A 22055-nucleotide genomic window follows, 5' to 3' on the forward strand; every position below is an offset into this window, starting at 1 on the left:
CTAAAAAGAATAAGGAATATATTAAAAGTTCTGAATGTCAGCAAGCAAAAAAATTGAAGGTAAGAATGCAAACTCTTTGCAATTTATTAGTCTCCACAACGAAGTGTGCAGGGTGAAGAATTTATACCCAGATACAAAGGACTTCACTGGTCATGAGAAATTCCAATATAGCAAAAATTCTGGGAAACAAAATTCATATTCTATGCATATTCCATTCAAGCCAATGAAGAAAAACCTACTGATTTCATCAGAGGCTGAATAAAGGCCCAAAGCTGGATGTTATTTTTAAACAAAGAGCCTCTTTTTTGAAATTAGACTGGTCTGGACCATTATATATTGTTCTTGCTTTGAAAGCATTAATAACACTTTGCCATTATGCCTGACATATCTCAAGGAAAATCTAACACACTTGCAGGCTAAATGCATCACAAGTTTTCAGCAAAAGCCCACATCCCTGAACCATTATAAGCAGGAGAAGCCTGGCTTGACTTAGCTATTCACCTTAGCTCTCAAGTCCCTGCAGAAAGTCCAAGAAAATACAGCCACTCAATTTATCCATTAATTAAGAGCCACAGCCAACATTACTCCTAATGGGTACACGGCAGAGTAATAATTCCTTTTCAGTTAAAGAAAGATTTCTTCAGCATTTTTCAAGGAGTTTTTTTCTTTAAGAACAGTGACCATGTTTAGAAAGAAGCTGCATGGATGCAATAAATGTATATTGGGTCATATAAGTGCTTCAGGTCCATTTTCATTTTTGCCTTTACAAGAGTTGACAGGCACTTAACACACCATATGCCCTTTTTCCCAAAGAAAGCATGTATATATCTATCAGTAAAAATATTATTAATCTCTACTGCTTCCTAAAGTAGGTTGAGTTTACAAAGGAGTCATCTTGGTAGCTTCTCTTAAGGATCTATCCAATTTTCAGCACTCTTTCTGTGAAAACTGAAGTAGGAAATGTATGGACAAGAGGAAAGAGGAAACTTTGACCTTGTCAAGTCACACTTTCAAGCCAGCACTGTAACACATCCCACACATGTGTAACTTCTCACATCCCAGATACTGCTCTTCTGAGTTAACTCTTCTTTTCTGACACACAACCCCTAAACATTTATACCTAAAATGTAGATTCTGTATGTTCTATTCCCATTAGATTAACAACCCGAACCTAAATATCATATTACAGCAAAAGTCAGATGCCATTTTTTCATTTCTTTAGAACATTTGTTGAAGTAAGTCACTCTCTCCTCAGGAAGGTCTCCTCTCCTGTCACAGCTTTCTCACAGGAGAAATATCCTTCTCTACACCCATGTGGTGTAAAGAGTGCCCCCATGAAAGGACAAAGTTACTTTTTTCAACACACTGTCCCAGAGAGAAACAGAAAAAAAAAGGTAAATCCGATCCTGTTACATTGAAGCAATCAGATCTACTCCAATTTAAAATGTCTGGGATCTGATTTATGATGTTTATATAATGTTTATATAACTGATCCACAGTTTTAAAAAGCTATAGTAACTAAATCAAGAATTAGAGAGCTAAATATTTTTAAAAGATATTCTAGTATTTGAGTGGATTTGTCCTATAAGCATAGTCAATAACAATATGCTGAGCAGTCTTGGACATCTATCAGCACAAACAAAAGATAACATTAGAAATTTATATTTTCTTTTTAACTTCCCTCCTTACAGCTATGTATACTGGAACCCAGTTTTCTTCAAACCAATTAAATTGCATAGAATACAACCAGAAAAAATACCACTTTTTCCTGATGAAAGCAGCCAAGGAGTACTCCTGGCAGCACCCTCTGCCTGAGACCCACATTTTGAAACACAACTTTCTAGGGCCTGTGCTTCGTATCATCCAAGTGCTCTGAAAAGTTCATTCTTCTGTGGATGATAATTTATGGTACCAGAGTAATCTGTGCTTTTCTATTATTTTGTGGGCCTTTATTATTTGAGCCTTGGATGGGCACACACTACACTGTACACATTTGAGAAAATATGTATCATAAATATAAATGCATTTGAAAGAAGAAATGCAAATATGAGAGTGCAAATAGCCACCATCACTTACATCACTTATTAATTCACTGCATTTTCGGGCCAGTTCCATATTTCTGTCCTCAATAACAGGCTTGAGGAAGATCTGAAAGAGAAAGGTAATCATTACAGATTTATTGTCCTAAAGAGGAAAAAGCAGAAGGAAATAAGTACTTTGCAAAACTATTGGGCTTTAACTCACCTTTTCTTCTTCTTCTTCCCAATCCTCATTTTCATCCTCCCTGAGATCCTGAATGGCAGACACTCGCATTTTAATACTTTGTGGGAAACAATGAAAACTCTTAAAAGGTTCAGTGCTGCAGGAAACAGCTCAGACCCTCCAGCATGCCTGGAATCAATGCTCCATTTGTGTCCTCCACTGCACTTAACGCTACCACAGCTCCTTCCTTATTTAGGCAGCACTTGACAGTCTTTATCTGAACAATTCAGAGTGAGTGAACTGAAAGGCATTGCAGATGGCCTTGCTGGCTATCACTCACAGCAGAACTAATGCTTTCTTACTGATAAAATATAATTAAATGACCTATCCCCAGCAACTATTTTTAAAATTACTACAAACACAATTCAAACACTGTGATGCAGTTAATTTGTAATGTATGCAATTTAGTAAAATTAACAGGATTAAAAGGGGAACATTGACTTTAACTTTATGGGAAAACTGCCCAATTGTAAGATTCAAGGCATCAGTGACTCTAAAATCAGCTATGACAAAATTTTATTTTACTGTCCGAATAATAAGGCTTCTTGTTCAAAAAAGCACACTATTCTCATCTTCCAGTAAATGTAACACGAGAAGATTTTTTTCAGAATTACTTCTTTTCCACAAAGCTTATAGAATTCCTTAAAAGCTTTCCATAATCATGTCAGCTGCAGGTTAAACCCATGCACGCATAGATACAGACAAGTCTGTACTACAAGTATACACAGCTAAATATTCACACAAACAGTATGTTCCTTCACTGTTAGAAACTGTCATGGTCTGTAGTCAAACAACCAACCTTTTTCACTATGAAGTCACTGACTCCAGCTGCAATGAAACTGAAAGATATCCTGATGTTCATGGGTGCAGTGTCAGTGTTTACTTCTGTAAAACAAGCAAGAAGGTATTACAAGACCGGTTGGAGAAACCAGCATTTTAGTATCACTTTTCTTTTTAAACTGAAGCTTGTATATTTCTCATTCTGTAGAGGTTTGAAGTTCATCTAGCAAAGTCATTCACCACTGCACAGCTTTGCAATCAGGCAAAGAGACAAGGAATGAGTGCTCTTAAAAACAACTCTTTAAAGAATTTTAAGTACGTGTGCCCAACACAATGTCCAGAGTCTATTTAAAAACACACACTTCCTTAGAAAAAGAAACATTTCAAAGATGAGAAAAAATACAGCATTTGATTTAGTTAAGGTCTAAAAATTTGAAAAATTAAGTATTAAGAACAAAGGCAAGAACTGCTTTCAGCCTAAACCAAGAGAGAGAACTCTTTATACATTAATAGTACAGCAGCTTCAAGTCTTTCCATTCCACTCTCAAATAGAAGTTCCTAAATTTCAGGTTTGAACTTTCAGCATTGCTAAAGTTCCAATTAAAACCTAGAACTCTAGGTTGCATAGGTGAGAATTACCTGTGATATATGCTGACTGCTTTTGGAGTCCAGGATCCTTCAACCTGGTGAAAACAAATGGTTCAGTCTTATGAGTATTCACAGTAACAGGTCTTTTTTGAAGATAATGACTACAGCAAATACATTGCACAACAGACATGTACAATGTCATGTCTGCAGCAAATACATCTGTACAACAGACTCATGCATGATTTTAAGGACCACACGGTAAGGAGACAGAGTACCTACAAAAGTGTCAAGACAGAAGTGCAGCACTAAAGCTTCACTTTGGGATTCTTGTGATAGTATTGCCACTACTATATGCTTTCAGTGCAGTTAACTTACTTTTCCTCCCTATAATTACTAATTTTTTTTAAGTGGAGACATTGAAAAATATTTAAGAGCACATGGAAATTATTTGTAGCTGCAAAGCTTGTTGAACATAGGGAAATCTTTTGCTATTTTTTGCACTGGAAAGCAAATATGGCCAAAATTACAACAAAATGCTTTGCGTTTTGGGGCAAAAGGGAAGTGTGTGGCTTTGTAACATGCTTTTAACATTATATCTGGTGGGTTTTCAGCAGCTGGACAGACCAAAACGTATCTATTAATTCTGGTTTTCCTGCAATAGCTTCTGCATAATCAAAATCTGCAAGATTGCATTTGGTCAGCTGTGAAGTGATCAGGCAGTTGGACTACACACTCACTGGAAGTCCCTTCCAACAGAACTATTCTATTCTATTCCATTCTCTTTTTTATCCTACTATCTGTAACAGCTTTGATACAATTAATTTTTTCTCATTTTTTGCATGATCTGGGTCAGGCATAACTAAGCATTCAAATACCCTGTGCCCCATGTAGCTTCCATAATACAAGCATTAGGCAGCTGCTATAACTCATCAGCTTATATTAAAGAAAAATATAAAACTATGCACAAAGGGAGTAAGGGAAAAAAATCACAACTAACCATACACAAGTTATTTAAAATTCAACTTTTCGCATAACAGAGACAGCAAGATACTATATGACATAGAAACCTGTTTCAGTTTTTTTCACTCTTGTCAAAACACTGAATATTATAAGAAAACATTCACTGTGCAATAAAGCAAGCCTGAAAATGTAATATATCCAGATATAATTCAGGGAAGAATTTGTTAGGACCATTTAAGAGTTGCATGGTTTAGAAGTGCACTGTTATTCAGTTAGCAGCCTGCAAGTCAAGAAGAATCATAGAAAGGTTTGGGAGGGAAGGGCCTTTAAAGATAATCCAGTTCCAACCCCCCTGCCATGGGCAACGGTGCCACCCACTAGATCAGACTGCTCAGAGCCCCATCCAACCTAGCCTTGTTTCCCAGGCATGGGAAAGAAGCTTTAGCTACTTCTATAGGAAGCAATAAATAATCTAGAATCAGTAGGAATGTTTGGCACGGCAAATGTACATGTACGTTTCCAATATTTCTAAAATTACTATAAAAATACTAAATCTAATCGGAATAAAGACCTAGTTAAAATGCTGAGCTTTTACATCCCCAAAACAATTATGAACTATGTTGTAGTATAGATTACTTTTCGCCTACAAAATCTGCAATTTTACCAAAATCTACAAACTGACACTTCTGAATAATTTTCTGCTATATATAATGTAATGATCCATAATCTTTTATTGTGGCATGAAACCACAGATTAAGCAAAATACAATTGTATTTTTAAGAAACATTGTAATGGAGTGCTAAGCTGTGTATCCACAATACTTACATGCTCTCAGGGCATGGCAAAATTAGAATTTCTTACTGTTTTAGAGATACCTTAAAATGTGTACAAATGGGTTCTACAGGGAAGCATCCAACATGAATTAATTCAAATTTTGTATGAAAATGCTGCGTAGCTCCACATTTCTACTTCCACACACCTGCAAGGACATTTCATACAATGTTTACAGAAGCACTGTTCCTGCAATACACAACCTTTGCTTATGTTACGAAAGGAGATATTTTGGTCTCCCAGCACTTAGAGCCATCATTCCATGTGTCAGTGTACTATTTCTTGTCACAGAACATCACTCAAGTACTTGATGTAAACACATATCTGCTGAGGAGGCAGAAGAGGAAGAAACATGGGGCGTAAATGAGCCCAGATCCTCCTGAGTGTGAGCTGGCCCAGAGTGTGAATAGCTCAGGTACACAGCTGGGCAGATTTCCCACTTTGATCACACATAGCTGAGTCCACATCTGGCCAGAGCCCCACCATCTTCCTGTCCCTTTATCAGTCTTTCAAGAAATACATTTGGGACTTCTTAGCCCAGAAAGTTAAAAGGCTTCATCTCGTTTTGGCCCTGATACACATGACAACTTAGCAGCGATTCTCAGTTGTGTCCCTGAACAAACAATACCTCTGGACTTCTCTGGCATAATCCTTAAAAGCCTTCTGATATACTCAATATCTTATGCACTGCTGGGCTGAAAGGACTAGTCTATCACTTCACAGAACAGCAGAACTTCTGTTTGTCATGGTAAAGATACCAGAAACCTCACAAAGTCAAACCTTTTTAATGCAGAGTTCCTCATGGAGTACTCGAACACAGGCTGCAAACTAAAGACCTATTTCAGTTGGAAATCTGCACAGCACTATACTGAGATGTATATACATTATGAATATACTCCTTTCAATTCTGGACTGAAAACCTAACAAAAAAAGAGGTCAAGGTCGTGCTTTAGCTATCCTGTTTCCAGTCAGTTAAAAATCAACCCACAGACATCCCTGAAATTAAAATGTTATTTTCTGTTCTTACTGGACACATGCAGACATCACCGAAATAACTACAATTAATTCAACACAACACAGATGGTGGTGTCTTTTCAAAAATCACACAAGGCATTTTTAAGTGCTGAGACTCAAACACTTCTCATTTCTAGAAATACTCAGACTAGAAGTTCCTAGCAGCCCTGCATAAGGAAGTTCATAGTTAGTCTATCAGCACCACAATCACAAACAAAAAAATGCAAGGAATCCCAGCCTGCCAGTTTTTACCTCCCTGAACATGAAATACCAATTCACATTAACTAGAGATATTAAAGAGATGACTCTATTTAGAGAAAAACCTTACCCACGAGTTTGTATCTGTCAGATCATTAACACTGCACTCATCATCAGCACTTCAGAACCTGCAAATACCTCATAGCTCTAAGCTAGGATTTTCATTCAATATAAGTTATTTTATTCAATGTTTTGGTAAAGCAGAGAGTGGCAATGATGTTTTTAAGGACAAATACAAACGAGATGTTAGAATTCTGAATTCTGAATCCCAGAAAACCTTATGAATTTTCAAAGTCTAACAGATACAGAAACAGACATTTTTTGTAAACTCACACTTTCAAACCTTGCCTAGCCTAACTGGATTTTGATGGCAAAGCATTTCAGATGTTTGTATGGTACATAACTAGTTTCACATAATAATACCCAATCTAATCTAGATACCAGAAGCTGTGTAACCTGAGTTAATAAACTCTTTCCCACACAACTCATTATCCTGAGGAATGAACTCATTCAGAAGGAAGAGTACGTATCAGGGCACAGGATTGTGCCATGCAGATATAGCCTTACCTATGATAAGGAACAATACATTAAAATAAATCAAATAAGCCATTAAAACTAACCCCAAAACATCCATTTCATTTTTTCTACCAATATTTGTAATTGCCTGCTGTGTTTACACAATACTTTTTAAGCCTGAATACAGTATTTTCTAGTTGGGATACACAGTTCTATCTATATTTTCCTAGTTTTTCATTTTTCAAGAAATTAAATCCTCAACAATGAAGAAATCTGGTATTTCCACTCCCTCAATATTTTCAGTTTAACCAGAAGCCTGAAAATCTATCCCTCTTACAGCTCCTTTTGCAAGCTGATGGATCAGGAGCTGAGATGCCACATTTGACTGCACTGCAACTGTTTAATCCACTCCACCCGCCTGCGGTGGCATTTCCCTTCCTTGTCATAAAGCCCCTGTCCCCTTCCTCAAGTGTTCACCTAGCTATGGTCCACCATAGATACCAGCTCTGGGGCATAACAGATGAGCTCCTCAGCACTCCCAACTCCATTACTATGTTACAACAACAAACAGTCAGGATATTTTTTCCCTATTAGCTACAGAACGCAGAGCCCCAATGCTCCCGTGTGCGGGATGGCCAAGAGCCAACAGCTGGTGCCCTGTGACCAGTGGGGGGCAATACACACCCCAGCTTTCTTCCCTCAGATTTTCTAAGGCTGTTCTACAGATGATGGCTACAAAACAATTTTTTTTTTTTGTTCTGTGTGCCATGAGAGGTGTCTGTAAAAGCAAAATCACATTCAGCAGAAGAGGGAGTTACAGCTTTTCTCTTAATGCTGGAAATTTGGATAAAAGATCAAAGTTCTCCATTCACAAAATGTCCATTTTATTCAAAACTAAATCCTTTGAAAGAAAGATACAGGAATATATAGTTTGGAAATTCTATTTTTCTACAAATCCTAGCGAAAATCATTAATTAATGTAGGTGAAAGGTATGAAGCCGGTAATAAACAAGTTCCATTTTGCCTCAATAAATCCTAAAAACCTAAGCAAATCTCCTCCTATGACTATACATTCATATACAGCTTACTGTAAACTGAAATAATAGAAAATATGCATTTATCTTATACACAGATTCTTAGTTCTTAGTCACATAGACTGGGCATGTTTGCTTGCCAGGATTTTTTCTTGTGGCATTACACTGAATTCAACTGCATGAACTGACAGAATCTCCTGGAGCAGAAAGTGAAAAGTACACATTTCCCATAAATTTAATTTTCAACCTATAACCCTCACTTACTTAATGAATGCATTTTTCTAGAAACTAAAGCCACAGTGTTACTTGTAATTGAGTTTTTTCTTCTTCATATTTCTGTACTTGTATTTTACTAGTCCTGATACTGTAGTTCTCTGAACAGAAGAATACCAACATAGTAAGATACATATTTAAAAAACCTTTACAACTTTAAAGTTCTTGAATACTTCATGTTACTGTGATTCTCAGATAAGTTAAATTTGCATCAAATTGCTACAGACAGCTTACTCCAGCACAAAACCTACATTCTTCATTGACAGTTATTGAAAATAATAGCCTTAAAATTTCAGAAGAGTGTTCAGAAAACTCCCCAAAAGATGCAACCAGACAGGCCAGGATGAGAAAAGAAATTTAATGAATACTTTTGAGGTAATGGAAGTCACTTTTCAATGAGGAAAAATGTATTTAAGTAACTTCATTTTTTTAAAAAAGAGAAGTAATTTCAAGTCATAAATAATTGATGCAGAAGCTATATTTTTAAGTAACTCCAGGCACAAAAGGACAAAATAAATCTGTACTTATGCAAAAGATACAACACTTTTATTGTGCTTAAAATTACCGTTTCTTAAATCTCATTTGGAGGGGAAAAAAAACCAAAACAAATTTACCTTTTTTCTCTACTTTGTGAATTGCGCCCATCATAAGATTTCAACAAGAAAACAAGTTACACACACTTTGTGTCCTGGAGCACTTTTATATGGATTTCCTAGTCAAGCTTCTCTTTCAGCCCACTGTTCCATGCATGATAGGTTAAGACAATGATACACTAGAGCTGTACTATGAATTGAGCACCGTATTCGAAAACAAAGCACACAATATATAAAATCCACATGCAGAAAAGATCCAAAGTTTTCAAGACAGAGAGTTTATAATGACTGATGGATAGCTCATTCTTCCCTGTCAAAACGGTCTACTTGAACAGAGGGAATATTAATTTTTAAGTGCTTATAATAGGCCACAATGGATTAGGAAATAAAACTGTTAATAACCCAGTATTGAAAAGAACCTTTTAACAGAGAACCCTCTACTATGGGGTCTCTGGACAGCCTAATCCTGTAATTGTGTTCATGGCTGTAACTGAGGAGAGCAAGTTACAGGTTCCTAAGCACTGACTACAGTGCTGAAGAAAATTCACTAAAAATACCATAGCTGGCAATTGTAGGTCATAGGATTGTTAGAGCCTTATGTACAGTTTGTTTAACAATGATATACACAAACTTCCATGACAACAGTGACAAGATGATAAAAACATCTTCTATCATTCCCTGAAAAATACTTTTCTGCTTATATCACTGATGAAGTGGCAAGTACCTAATTTAGAAATGTCAACTTGCATTTAGTAACATATTTTTATATTCAAAGAAATGAAGATCATCATTTTAAAGGGTTTATTAAATATCTGAACCACATTAAAATTATTTATTATCTTTAGTCTTTTAAAACAAGCAACATCATCTTTTACTTTAGTCATGGTCTATAGTTTAACTTCAAAATTTCAGCTTAAAAATTTTTTACCCCTGGGGAAATCTATTTTGTATGAACCAAATAAAAGCTAATCTAGCACTTTCCAAACAAATATTGAAGACTTTAGAAGAAGAAAGTCTTATTTTTAATTTGGCTTAATTTTGTTCCCCCACTCACAAAACAAAACCCCAAGAAAAACTACACAAAGCAATTATGTTTTATCAGTTACTTAATTTGCTTTCATATTAGAGCATTATCTTCTAGTTTGAATTGTTTTCTTCAAACCAGTAGTGGACATAAAACTGGAATTTCTTGCCTCAGCTACTTTTTAGTCACTCCTGTGACTTGGTTATCTTGAACCAAGCAATTCCAATGACAACAGAGGAATCTAAACTTCAGAGTTAACACAGGTACTTCTAGGTGAACACACTTCTTAATCTTTAAGAACATTCATAATACCTATTATAATGTCAGTTCTCATATTTTACTGTAGGAAAAATAGCTCCTATAAATAAATAATGAAAATATAACCCTAAGATGCTATTTATATAACACAGTATATCTAAGTTACCACTGAAAAAAGCACACTGAACTACAATTCTTCAAATCAAAGAAGGCTTATGCCTGCATTATGTGAAACTCCACAGTAAACACCTCCTGAGAGGAGAAAAGCAGAAGAAATCATATAGCAATATTTTGTACATTACAAATTATCCTGAAATACCATCTTTGGATTTGATCGCGTGTTGCTGTTAATAACATTAAAGAGCAATAAATACTTTTAACTCATACAGCTTCCTGTGGTTCAGATTTAAAGAATTTTATAAATAGAGGGATAAAGCTTTTGGTTGAATATACAGACACAGAGCAAGCCAAGTGCTCTCCTTATCCTCAGGCATCTGAAGACTAGGCTGGAGTCAGGCCTAAGTAAGAAGAGCCATGGATAAGTAAGCCTGACCAAAAAACCTGCTCCTGATCATGCTGCCGATTCATGGCCAATTGACAATCATGGTATGAACAGAGGTCTGAGAGGTGCAGCAGACTTGATTTGGGGAACAAACTGTCTCAAGTCTTCTCTAAACATCAGGAATTTTGTGAAGAGAATAAATAGCTACTGGAGTGGGCTGCTCCTTGCTATACACCTGAAGATATATGATATAGATTCCATCATTCTGTTTTACAAGGTGGAGAACAGGGAGCATGAAGCAAAGCAGCATCGCCACAGTAAGAAGGAAAGCCTGCAATCAATCAAGGTTTCTTGACTCCCAGCCCTATAGTTTTAATGCTGATACCATAGAGCTTCTCAACAGGATTTTTCCTGTCTCTTTTTCAGTGACATTTCTGTTAAGTCATTTCCAGCGTAAATTAACTCTTAACTTAAAAGTGTTGAAGATTGGGGGATTTCACTAGAACACCTTGCTATTTGTTAAATAAAATCTAGTGTTAATATAGCCTAAAAAATAAGAAAGGAAAAAGTGGGAGGAGATCAGAACACAGAGCCGTTCTTTAATTTAGGACCTTAAACTAAATTACAATTAGTGAGCGATTGGGTTAATGTGCAGAATAGAGTTAGAATAACAGTGTAGTTACTTGCTATGCAAATTAATTTCAGCATCTGTTTAGTTATCAGGAGTAACTATTCTGCAAGATAACCTTGCTAAAAAAGCAAGATAACCTTGCTGAAATTTTGCATGTAGAAAGAGAGAGAGGAAATACCATGTCCTTTCCTGGTCATCTGATGTCTAAATTAAAGTTATATGAAGACGTTTTTATGCTGAATGCAAAATAACAGGTGATATTAAAAAGTTATTTTCAGGCCTAGTTGGGTACATTTCCATTTAAATTTTTGTAAATATTTATTCATTTTTTTACATACAAAAACCATCGCCAGAGAATTAAATTATGTCAGGGCCTAAGGCCTAGCTTTGAAGAGCTTTTAGTCTTTTTATCTCTTTGAGGATCTCATGGGAAGTCTAAGCCTGCTTTCAGCACAAAACCCTCCAAAGCCTGAGGCTGCCTCTGGAAGAATTATATTTGCCTTAAGGTCTGTGGTAAATGTATTTTGGCAGCTTTACTCTACAGCTAAAGAAATTTCTCAATCTCATCAGAAAAGTGTACGCAATAATGATAATCTGCAATACAAAACTGCAAACCCCGGGGGCGGTAAGTGCCTAATCTTACATCCACGGACGCTGTTCTACAGCCCCAGAAGTAACGACACATTTCACTTACTTGCAACAATTTTAAACCATCTCTTTGCTAGAGGAAGATGCAGCTATAATATGCTCCATGTAGACATTCAAAATATGTCAGACTCAGCTTCTGCAAGCTTATATTTAAATCCTAGGACATTAACATCCAGTAGTGCACAGTACTTGATTAATGCTACCCACAGGGATTTTTTAAGATGTCAGAAATTTCTACAGCTAAAAATCAAGCTGAGGTAAAAAATTAGTATCAGGGCACAAGTCATGCTAATCTCATGTTGGTTGTAAAGCTAATAATGAGTTTAATCTCATTGTTTCACCACCATTAAATATACCAACAGCCACGGAGCAGCAGCAGAACTGAGACACCAGCTCTCAGTGTATGACAACCACAGGAGACCCTTTTCTGGCACATGACCCCTCTGTTCTCATCTACAACAGGGTACAGCTTCAGCAAAACGCCCTTCAGTTCAATATCGGGACTTTTACCATGATGTCTGGTGGGCCAGACCCAGCAGCTTTCTTCAACATTATTTGGTAATATCATCATGATATCGAGGCAGATGGAGATAAGATGTATCAGACCAGCCACATTTAAAGTCTCATGACGAGATTAAAATCTGAAAAGCATATGCTAAATGCTCATGAACTTTGATAGATAATTTCTTTTTAAAACACAAGTTTCTGGTTTTGGAATTAAAGTTTCATATTGTTGTTAAGTCACTTTCAAAAATGTCAATAAATTGTCAGACATGAAATTGTTACAGATCTTAAAACAGAGAATAAATATTTTTATTATAATTATTATATTTATTATAATTATTTTATTGTAATTTTTAAGAAGCTTAGAGTCACTTCAAGGACAGAATTCCTTTATCATGGAAAGTTTTTAAAAATCCTTAAACAAGAAAACATATATAAGTAAACCAAAGAAAACACCTAAGTATTTTAAGTCTTTACTTATGTAAAATGACTCTGAATGATACATTCTCTGTTTCATCTTGAGACAAACAAAATATTAAGATTTAACTTCATAAACTTCAATTAGATTTTCCTTTGAAGGCCTGCTTCTATGTGCATCTTAACTGTAAAATCATTATCTTTATCCCAGCTTAATATAAAAGATGTACAGGTACAAGTTAGGCAAGCAGATAGATTTTTTCACATATTGAGCGAACTTGTGCATTGTCCAACTTAATCACTTTTGTTACATAAAGTCTATCAGTCTGCTACTTTGCTTTCAGCTGAAAAGCGGTGAACTTCAGTTGTTACATCTGGTGTAAAATGATTTTCAAACAATGTAGGAGTATGGACATTCCTCATGGATTTTCTGTCCATTAAATTATAATTCATTCTGCTAGAGAGTCAGATTAATGATACTTTTATTCACTAGTCATTCCTTGTATTCTAGCCACAAAAGAAAAGAGTGTTTAAAAATAAACATGCTCTATGTTCTATAAAAAACCAACAACAACAATTTTCTTCCAGTGTAGATAGTCATTATCTTTCCATCAATAAGGACAACACAACTAATCCCTAAGGGTCCAGTTCTACCCAACCAGAATTACATTTAACAGCAAATACGTGAGAAATTCTCTGCCATACACAATTCTCATGTGGGAAAATGGCAGAATCCAAACATAGTAGAAAATATTACAGGGTCTCAGCATTCACTGGATAACTATTCCCAAGCAATGTAGAACAGCATAATTGGCACCTGCATTAATATTATGCTTGAAGAAACAACAGCCTAGTTGCTTTCTCTTTTTCCAGATCTGTATTTTAGTCAAAAGTATGAATATTTACTTGTACAATGCAAAGACATTGCTAAAATTACAGCATAGCAGATATTTTTTACTCAGCTTAACACCACCTGACTTCTTTTGCAGACTATGCTGAATTGAAGTTTACTACTTTCAATAATTCATTACGAAATAATCTTATGCATGAAAACCGTATCTCTTTATTAACATGTACATTTCATACAAGCCCTGACAAAACTCACTCACAGATACAATAGCTTATATGTAGTGATTACCAATGCAATCATTATACATATTCTAGAGTTAAAAACAGGTTTGCTTGGAGCTGGGAAGAGCTTGGAAAACAGGCTAAAGTTAGCAGAACTTTAAAATCAATTTGGCATAAATAGAGTATCATTAAGTAGATGATACTCTACTTAGATCTAGATCTACTCTAGAGATCATTAAGTAAATGTCAGTCTAGAACTAAAATCCAGGTGTCCTCCTTTTACAAGATGTGCTTTCCACAGTATAATTTAGTTTATTGCACTCTGAGTTGCAGATCGTACTCACGGGTAGGGAAAAAATATATTCTTATAGTCTCTATCCATGGGAACAAATAATTTGGAACGGAACAATTTTCCTCTATAATCTACTATATACTGAAATATGTATTATTTGTCTTGATTCAAATCTAAACAGAATATGACAAAAGGTTTTCACACATTTGCTCATTAGGGAAAAAAAGTATCATGTTTGAGTCAAATTATGCCAAATATTGTCTGCCAGTATTTAAGATTAATAAAGATGCAGAAATCTCTTCCACAACACTCATTGGAAAAATCTAAGTGTATATCCTGGTTTTAATCAGACATCTCTGTGGTTTTCCACACAGTTTCTTAGTTTCCCATCACCTCATTTCAGGACACCTAGATGTCCTGATCTTTCATTTAATAAATAGAAAACAAAGTATTTTGTACTTTTTAATAAATAAGGTTTTGTTCAAAACATATCAGCCACAGAGACTTTGTCCTGAATTTTGCCAGGCAGTCCAGTGCAAATCTGTTCAGAATGATGGACTGTGTTTGGAATCAAGAGAAAAATGGAGTGAGAATTGACATTAGCAAAGATCTTTTGTTCTGAGTGAATATTAATGATTTCTGCTTAGTCTTTCATTAAAAATTAATTCGAAATCCTATGCTATTGGAAAAAATGCTCCACTTGGAGAGACAAACTCTTGTTATTGCTGAATTTGAAGCTGGCAATAGCTACAACAATGCATTTTTAAAGCAAATCATTAAAGCACATCCTTATTTTCTCATAAGTCTTCCAAATGGTAAGCTTAAATCTCATGCCTTCCATGCCTCAGCTTGTGATTTTGAAAAAGTCTCTTTGCATCTCTACTCCTCAACTCAATTGGAAAAACACAAAATAAACACATTTTAAAACAATAATGACAGAGAATGGCAAAAAAAAAACAAAAACAAAAACAAAAAAACATTAAAACAAAGAATGCACAGATACAAAAGCCTAGAAAACAAAATATTTCATAAATAGGGGCAGTCCTCAGTTCAGCCATACACATTTTTGTCAGTAATTTTAGACACAGTATCAGGGAAATTTAACTTAAATTTAATTTTTTACGATATTGTTGTATTTCTTTCCACTGACTTTTTTTTAATTCCCAAATTCAAATGCAATGACAGACTTTTCCTCTCAGGTGAAACAGCTTGTTAAATGATGTGTTCACATAAAGCAATGTATTTTGTGTATAGACGTTAATTCCTTTCAGTACTCTATCTGCCTTAAGTCCATATTTTTTCCAGATACAAAAACATTTTTGTGGGGAAGTGGGAAAAAGGATGTTTATTTTTCCTACAGATAGCTGTAGCCACATGATTTCCTCCATACCACTGTGGCTTCTCATTCTTTTTCCCAACATCTATTCACCAGTGGTGCTTGGCTGCACAAAGTCCCCACTATCATTTCAAATTTATGGAAGAAACAAACAGAAGAAAAAGCTGGCAGCGCAGAACATTCATTCTTCTTCCAAAATCTAAAGCTGAACACATTTGTGAAAATAAGGCACCGTTGGATACTTTCAATAACATGCTCTTGTATTTGTATGGTGCAGTTAAAAATGTTTTTTACTAAAATCCTACAACCAGATTTCATTTGCTGAGGGACTGCTGCCACAGTGTGTGCTTTGCACAGGACGTGGTATGAAAGCAGTTCAAGATGTCAGAGTGACTGTTCTGCTTGCTCTGCCCTCCCATCCTGCCTCCAACCTCCGGATACACTAAACTGCTCCTCCTGGCCAGAACAAAGGAACCTCAAGGTTCACACTTCCCTGCCCCACTCTGCTGAGTCTGACCAGAGCTGATGGCTGTGCTGTACCAGCCCATTCTTGGGCATTACTGCAGCTCCACACAGCCATTCCGAGACCACCCACACGGAAAACACTGTGCATCCCATGGCACTGCAAATCAGAGCTGGCCTGACACACCACAGCAGGGACATCAGCAGCACTGCCTGCACCAGTGTGGGGCTTCTATGGCAAAGAGATGAAGAGAGTGAAGGGGAAGAATGCTCAGCTCTCACAAAACTACCAAGATGAAGACAACCACAGTGAAAACTGCAAAATACTGTTCCAGTGCTCCCACAGTCTAACCTCGTGTCGTTTCCTGCATTATCCTCATTCCTCTCCTGCTGCTGTCCTCCTTCCATAGGTGCCACATGTGCAAGTCACCTTAAAACTCAGCTGCAGCACACTGCCTCTGGGCACGTGAGAGTTTACAATTTCTTTATATACCAAATATTCTCCACGGCAAAGCCAACCAGGGTAGTTTAATTCTACTGTTTTCTGGTCAATGGCCTTTTTCAGATTGGCCCTACCAAGCAGATGCTGGCACACAGTAAGACAACTTCTCCTACGATGAATGTATATGGCCATGACCAGAGCAGGTTGCTTTACAAAAAACATACTCTGTGAAGCTCAATTAAACTCATACTTTTCTGCGTCATAAGAGCCAACACTACTAAGAAAGATATGAAGCAGTGAACATTCATTTTCAAATTAAATCTGCAAATGATTGCAAGTACATAAAAAACAGATGTGTTTGATCTGGAGATCACAGCTTGTCACTCTTCAGATAAGAGCTCTACTTTCAGAACCAAATAAAAGCCCTTTCACAAAAGCAGTGTCAAAAGAAAATACACTTCTCCAGAAAATTTACACATTGTGTAGAATATGAGAAGGTCTAGGTAAACTTTCACATCAGTTCATATGAAATGTCAAAATCAATAATAAGAATTAAGAAAAAGCAGTCTTCTGGTAAGGAGGAACAATTATGGGCCCAAGCAGGAAGCTTATGGCAGATACTTTTGATGGACCAAGATGAGCCACAATTTTTTTGGAAGCTGGAATGAACTTTATGTTTCAGATTTACAACTGAAAATCAGTCCTGGATACACAATGATGGGGTAGAAAGACAAGAGCAGGACACTGACAATACAGCAAATACAGTAGCTAGCTTGTTAAAAATATTAAAATATTATACATAAAAACATTTGAATGTGATTTAGAACTATATCACCACACATATGGTCTTTATTAAGGATGCCAAGACAAACTGAAATTTGGCATTTCCTACCTAACTTTACAAATGTATGTCATATGTCAGTGTATTCACATTAACATTTTCTCTACTATTTTGTATGCAATTTTCTAGTTTATTTTCCAAAAAGCTAAGAAAGCAGGAATTCCTGTACTGATACTCACATGGCCTCCACCCAGGTTACAGCATTTAAACCCATCACACAGACCTCTGCCACATGAGCTGAGTAACTAAGAACAGACTTTCACATCCTTTGCCACACATCTCAGTCTGCCAGTCTTACCAGGCTCAAAATAGCCCCCTGCCAAAATTAACAGCTATGTTATACCTTTCCCAAAACACTAATTGTTCTTTACAAACTGATTGTCCCAATCTCCTTGTCCAGGCTGTCCTTTCCTCCATTTTCACTGAAAAATAACTAGTCCTAACTTCAGTGCTCTTCTTTTTTACATTTCTTCAATCCTCTACAGTTTCCCACAGCTTGTTTTCTGTCTCCTTTACACAAGAATCACCTGCAGGCAGTAGACTGTTGAAGCATTGATGGTACAGAAGGGAGAAATTCCCTATTCCTGTTCCAGATATTTCAGCTTCTCCAATATGCAGAAGTCCAACATCCAGCACAAAATGTGGAGGAAAATCTGAGTACCTGTTAGATAGCAAGTTATAGCCATGCTATACTCCTAAAGCAAATTAGCCACAGATCAACAGAAAACCAGTCATTCATCATATAAATCCTCCTCCTCTCTTACTTCATTTCTTATGTTTTTAACAACAATAGCAAATGCAGCTGAAAAATATTTAAGCTATTCCAAAAAAATAGGTAATTTATTAAAACATAAGCAAAGTAATATATATGCTTTCCTTCACTTTGAAAGAGCTGTTCCAGGATGACAACTGACATTTTAAGTTCTACACAACAGTCTGACAAAAGCAAAAATTTAGAATAGAAAATATTTGATAAACAATGCAACAGACAGCTTCATCAGCAAAACCTGTGCTTCCGAGTTCATCTTCGAGCTCCCTGGCAAGTAAAAAGTTACTGAAATTGCTGGAGAAACTCTCTATACAAAGAAAGAAGGGAGAGTTACCAACAATGGAATCAGGTAACTGCAGAAAAACTAGACTGAAGATGAGAAATTACAATCTACCAATTACTTTTGACATGGAAATGGTGCACAGCCACCACTAGTGAAGAGATATACTGCTTTCATCTTTATTCACAGACTCAGAGAATATTAGGAGTTGGAAAGGACCCAAAAGGATCACCAAAATACTCCTGGTCCTACACAGGACCAGCCGCAAGAGTCACATCATGTGCCTGACAACATTGTCCAAACACTTCTTGAACTCTGCCGGGCTGGGTGCTGTGACCATTTCCCTGGGGAGCTGTTTCAGCACCCAACCACTCCCTGGGGGAAGAACCTTTTCTAATATCCAACCTAAACCTCCGCTGACACAACTTCAGGCCATTCCCTTGGGCTCTGTCACTGGTCACCACAGAGAAGAGATCAGTGCCTGACCCTCCTCTTCCCCTCGTGAGGAAGGAAGTTGTAGATTGCTGTGAGGGCTCCTCTTCTCTAGGCTGAACAAACCAAGTGACCTCAGCCACTCCTCACACAGCTTCACCTCAATGCCCTTCACCATCCTCATGGCCCTCCTTTGAACACTCTCTAATAGCCTCATGTCTTTCTCATATTGTGGTGCCCAAAACTGTGCACAATATTCAAGGTTCTAGTGTTGTTGATTTAGAAGTGAACTTGCCCGTCATTGCTCTGAAAAACACACTGAACAAATTTTATTACTTTACATGCATTCAAACAAACAAATAAAGTTAGTATTTGTCTTCAGTTCTCACTGAGTTACAGACATGATGACTCTCCTATCCAGAACAGTATAACCAACAGTAATACATGTTACTTAGGATGACTGTTGTTTCCAATGGGAATGATATCTTGGCAAGTACTGCGACTTCATTCAAGATGTTTTAGTAAATCACATGCAATCTTATAGAGAAAAGTAAACCCTTTTACCACTGGGTAAAACAAGAAAGACTGACACTGAGATCTAGGGGAATTTCATTTATCACACTGTACTTATAAACAGAAAGAACCCCAAAAGGTACCTTCTCTCATTAACAACATGTTTGTTCTCAATTTAAATCAAGAAAATAATATTCTATTTCTGGACACATTTGGTGCTTCCTGGGTACATCCTATTACAATGCACAAATGCAGCACTAGAACAGAAATAGACTAGAGTACGTTTAATCTAATTCTAACCCAAAAGCTCTTTAATTTCTTGCTCCAGCTCTCCTTCTGTACTTCCTCTCTGAATCTTCCATTAACTACTCTCTTTTTTCTTTCTGTCCATTAAAAAAATTCAAGGGTAGAAGTTATGAATCAAGAATGTTACCAGACCACCACAGCGTCTGTGGATATGGTTAATCTTTTCTACTTTGGCATTCCTGTTTCTCTAATGATGTTTACATTCTTAACTAGTATCATATATCTGGTTGAATTGTAAACAGTGCTTCCAGATTTTACTGGAGCATAGATGAGTGGTCCTGATTTGTGATTAGGTCTCCACTGTGCTGGGTTCTAAGAGCTGCCAAAACTTCCTTCCCCCAAATAACTTATATTCTAAATACAAGCTGATGTCAATGTTTATCAGATCCTGAACTCCACCACTTTTCTATTCTCAGCTCTGTAATTGTTTTGCACAATTTGGATTCTTCTAAGAATAAACATGAAAGTATAATAATTAATTTACATTTTTATAGTTTTCCTTGTCATAGGATGCCAACTCCTCGTAGATGTGAATGGCAGCTTCTGTTTCACACAGGATTCTTCCCTTATCTACGAAGATTATGAGTTGCCTAAGAACACAGAAAAGTCCATGGGACAAGCAAAAATATCTGAGTCTTTGAACATGGGACTGCACATCCTCCTCCCCAGTTGTATCTTTTCTTACCAGCACAATATTAAATTCAGTTACAGCTCTATTCAGAATATCCCAGAGCACGAAATTCACCTCTGTCTTCCGTTACCTACCATTTTGAGATCCCTTTTTTGTCCTTACTCTGCTATGAATTTGAAACAAAATTTTTCCCACTTACTCTCCTTTTACATTGCTAAATTTTTGCAAAGTCTATTAAAAGAAAAAAAAAAAAATCGAAAAATCCCAGTGGAACAAATCTGACTGTGGGCAGACTACCTTTTCAGCATTTCAGTGGTGTCCTTCAAAAAAAAAAACCAAGGCAAAAAAAGGATACTCCTGACATACCAACATCAGAATAAATCTCATGTCTCTGCTGACATTTTTTTAAACATTTTTCCATACAAGCAGGGGCATATGAAACCAATTCCAATTCCTTCCTTCCTAATTTTACACTACATTTTTTCCCCCATTAAGTATATATAAAACTCATTCTCCCAACTCAAACAGATAAATGTCACAAAAGTTAAAATTTAAAATTAACATCTGTAAACTGCAGGTCTCAAAAGTACTATTTAATTTCAGAAACAATCGTATCAGCAGTTCTGGAACACGCACAAGCAGGAGGTGCAGTTTATTAGTATCCCACAGAACCAGCTATCCATAAGTTGCACGCACTGCCCAAAAAACTACTGAGTCCTTCCCCCTCATAATGGAACCTGCTTTAAGCTTTCTCCGAGAAAAACAAATCTGGACCATGTACAATATTCACTACTGCACACTGATGCCAGAACTCTGTATTGATCACTGTAATTTCTTTAAGTTATAATGCAAGCTTACATTGCCCTCTAGGCATCTCTCTAAGGGAACAGAGCCATTGGTAATGACATTTTCCACAGAAATGCCAACTGATGCCAAAATGACACTGAGTAAGTCACTGCAGGCTGCCAAACTCAACTGAAAGGTCAATAGTGTGAAAGATGTTCCATTTCATTTGTAGTTCAAAAGACTAGAAAAACATGGTCAACATAAACACTATCGAAAAAGCAAATAAAAATTGTATTTTGAGGGCTTCATGTTTGAATTGGTATAGATGCAACTCAAAGTAATTGCTTTTCCTGCACTGTGCTGTTAAAGTTTTGAAAAACTCTACAAGAGCAATAGGAACTGCTTAAATCTAGGCTCAGGTAACAGACACGATAGACATTGCAAACATCCACTGATAAAACTGAAAAAATACTCACGTGGGGGCTGTTTGACTAAGTACTAAAACTTCAGCAGGAAATGTAAACTGTATCACTACATTTTCTCAGTCTTCTGTCAATGTACCTAAATGGAGAGACAAATACTATGACTCCTTGAAACCAAAGAAACAGCACCAAAAGCCGCAGGGCCCAGACTAAGCTGTGTGAAAGTGGAGTTATGACTGAAAGTTCATATCAGTGACTTAGGAGTTAACTGATTTTTTTCACCAGCCCTAGAAAAGGCAAGATTTGATTTTCCACTGTTTTTTGTTGTTCAGATGTACAATCCCTGCCAGCTGTGACATTGGTTCTCCAAATCATCTCC

The 22055-nt window shown here is 36.5% G+C and overlaps 1 protein-coding gene and 1 long non-coding RNA gene across 6 annotated transcripts in view; both read right to left on the reverse strand.

Moving 5' to 3' along the window:
- Positions 1-22055, reverse strand: part of NEBL (nebulette) — a 313090-nt gene that overhangs the window by 152965 nt on the left and 138070 nt on the right. For 3 of the 5 annotated variants that reach the window (XM_041408376.1, XM_041408377.1, XM_041408375.1), the window contains exons 1-2: positions 2245-2431; positions 2077-2148 (exon numbers count right to left, since the gene is read on the reverse strand). The exons of the other annotated variants lie outside the window; for them this stretch is intronic. In XM_041408376.1, coding sequence (XP_041264310.1) covers positions 2077-2148; positions 2245-2313 — 141 coding nt within the window. In that variant the 5' untranslated portion in view covers positions 2314-2431. Of the gene's footprint in view, positions 1-2076; positions 2149-2244; positions 2432-22055 lie in introns of those variants that run through there. 5 annotated transcript variants of the gene reach the window in all.
- LOC121337923 overlaps positions 3067-22055 on the reverse strand; it is a 44069-nt gene continuing 25080 nt past the window's right edge. Inside the window, exons 5-6 of the long non-coding RNA XR_005952959.1 lie at positions 3682-3725; positions 3067-3147 (exon numbers count right to left, since the gene is read on the reverse strand). This is a non-coding gene — a long non-coding RNA (uncharacterized LOC121337923). The remainder of the gene's footprint in view (positions 3148-3681; positions 3726-22055) is intronic.

This window comes from Onychostruthus taczanowskii, unplaced genomic scaffold, assembly GCF_017590055.1.
Source record: "Onychostruthus taczanowskii isolate IOZ18803 unplaced genomic scaffold, ASM1759005v1 scaffold3, whole genome shotgun sequence".
In the NCBI taxonomy this organism is placed as follows: Eukaryota; Metazoa; Chordata; class Aves; order Passeriformes; family Passeridae; genus Onychostruthus; species Onychostruthus taczanowskii.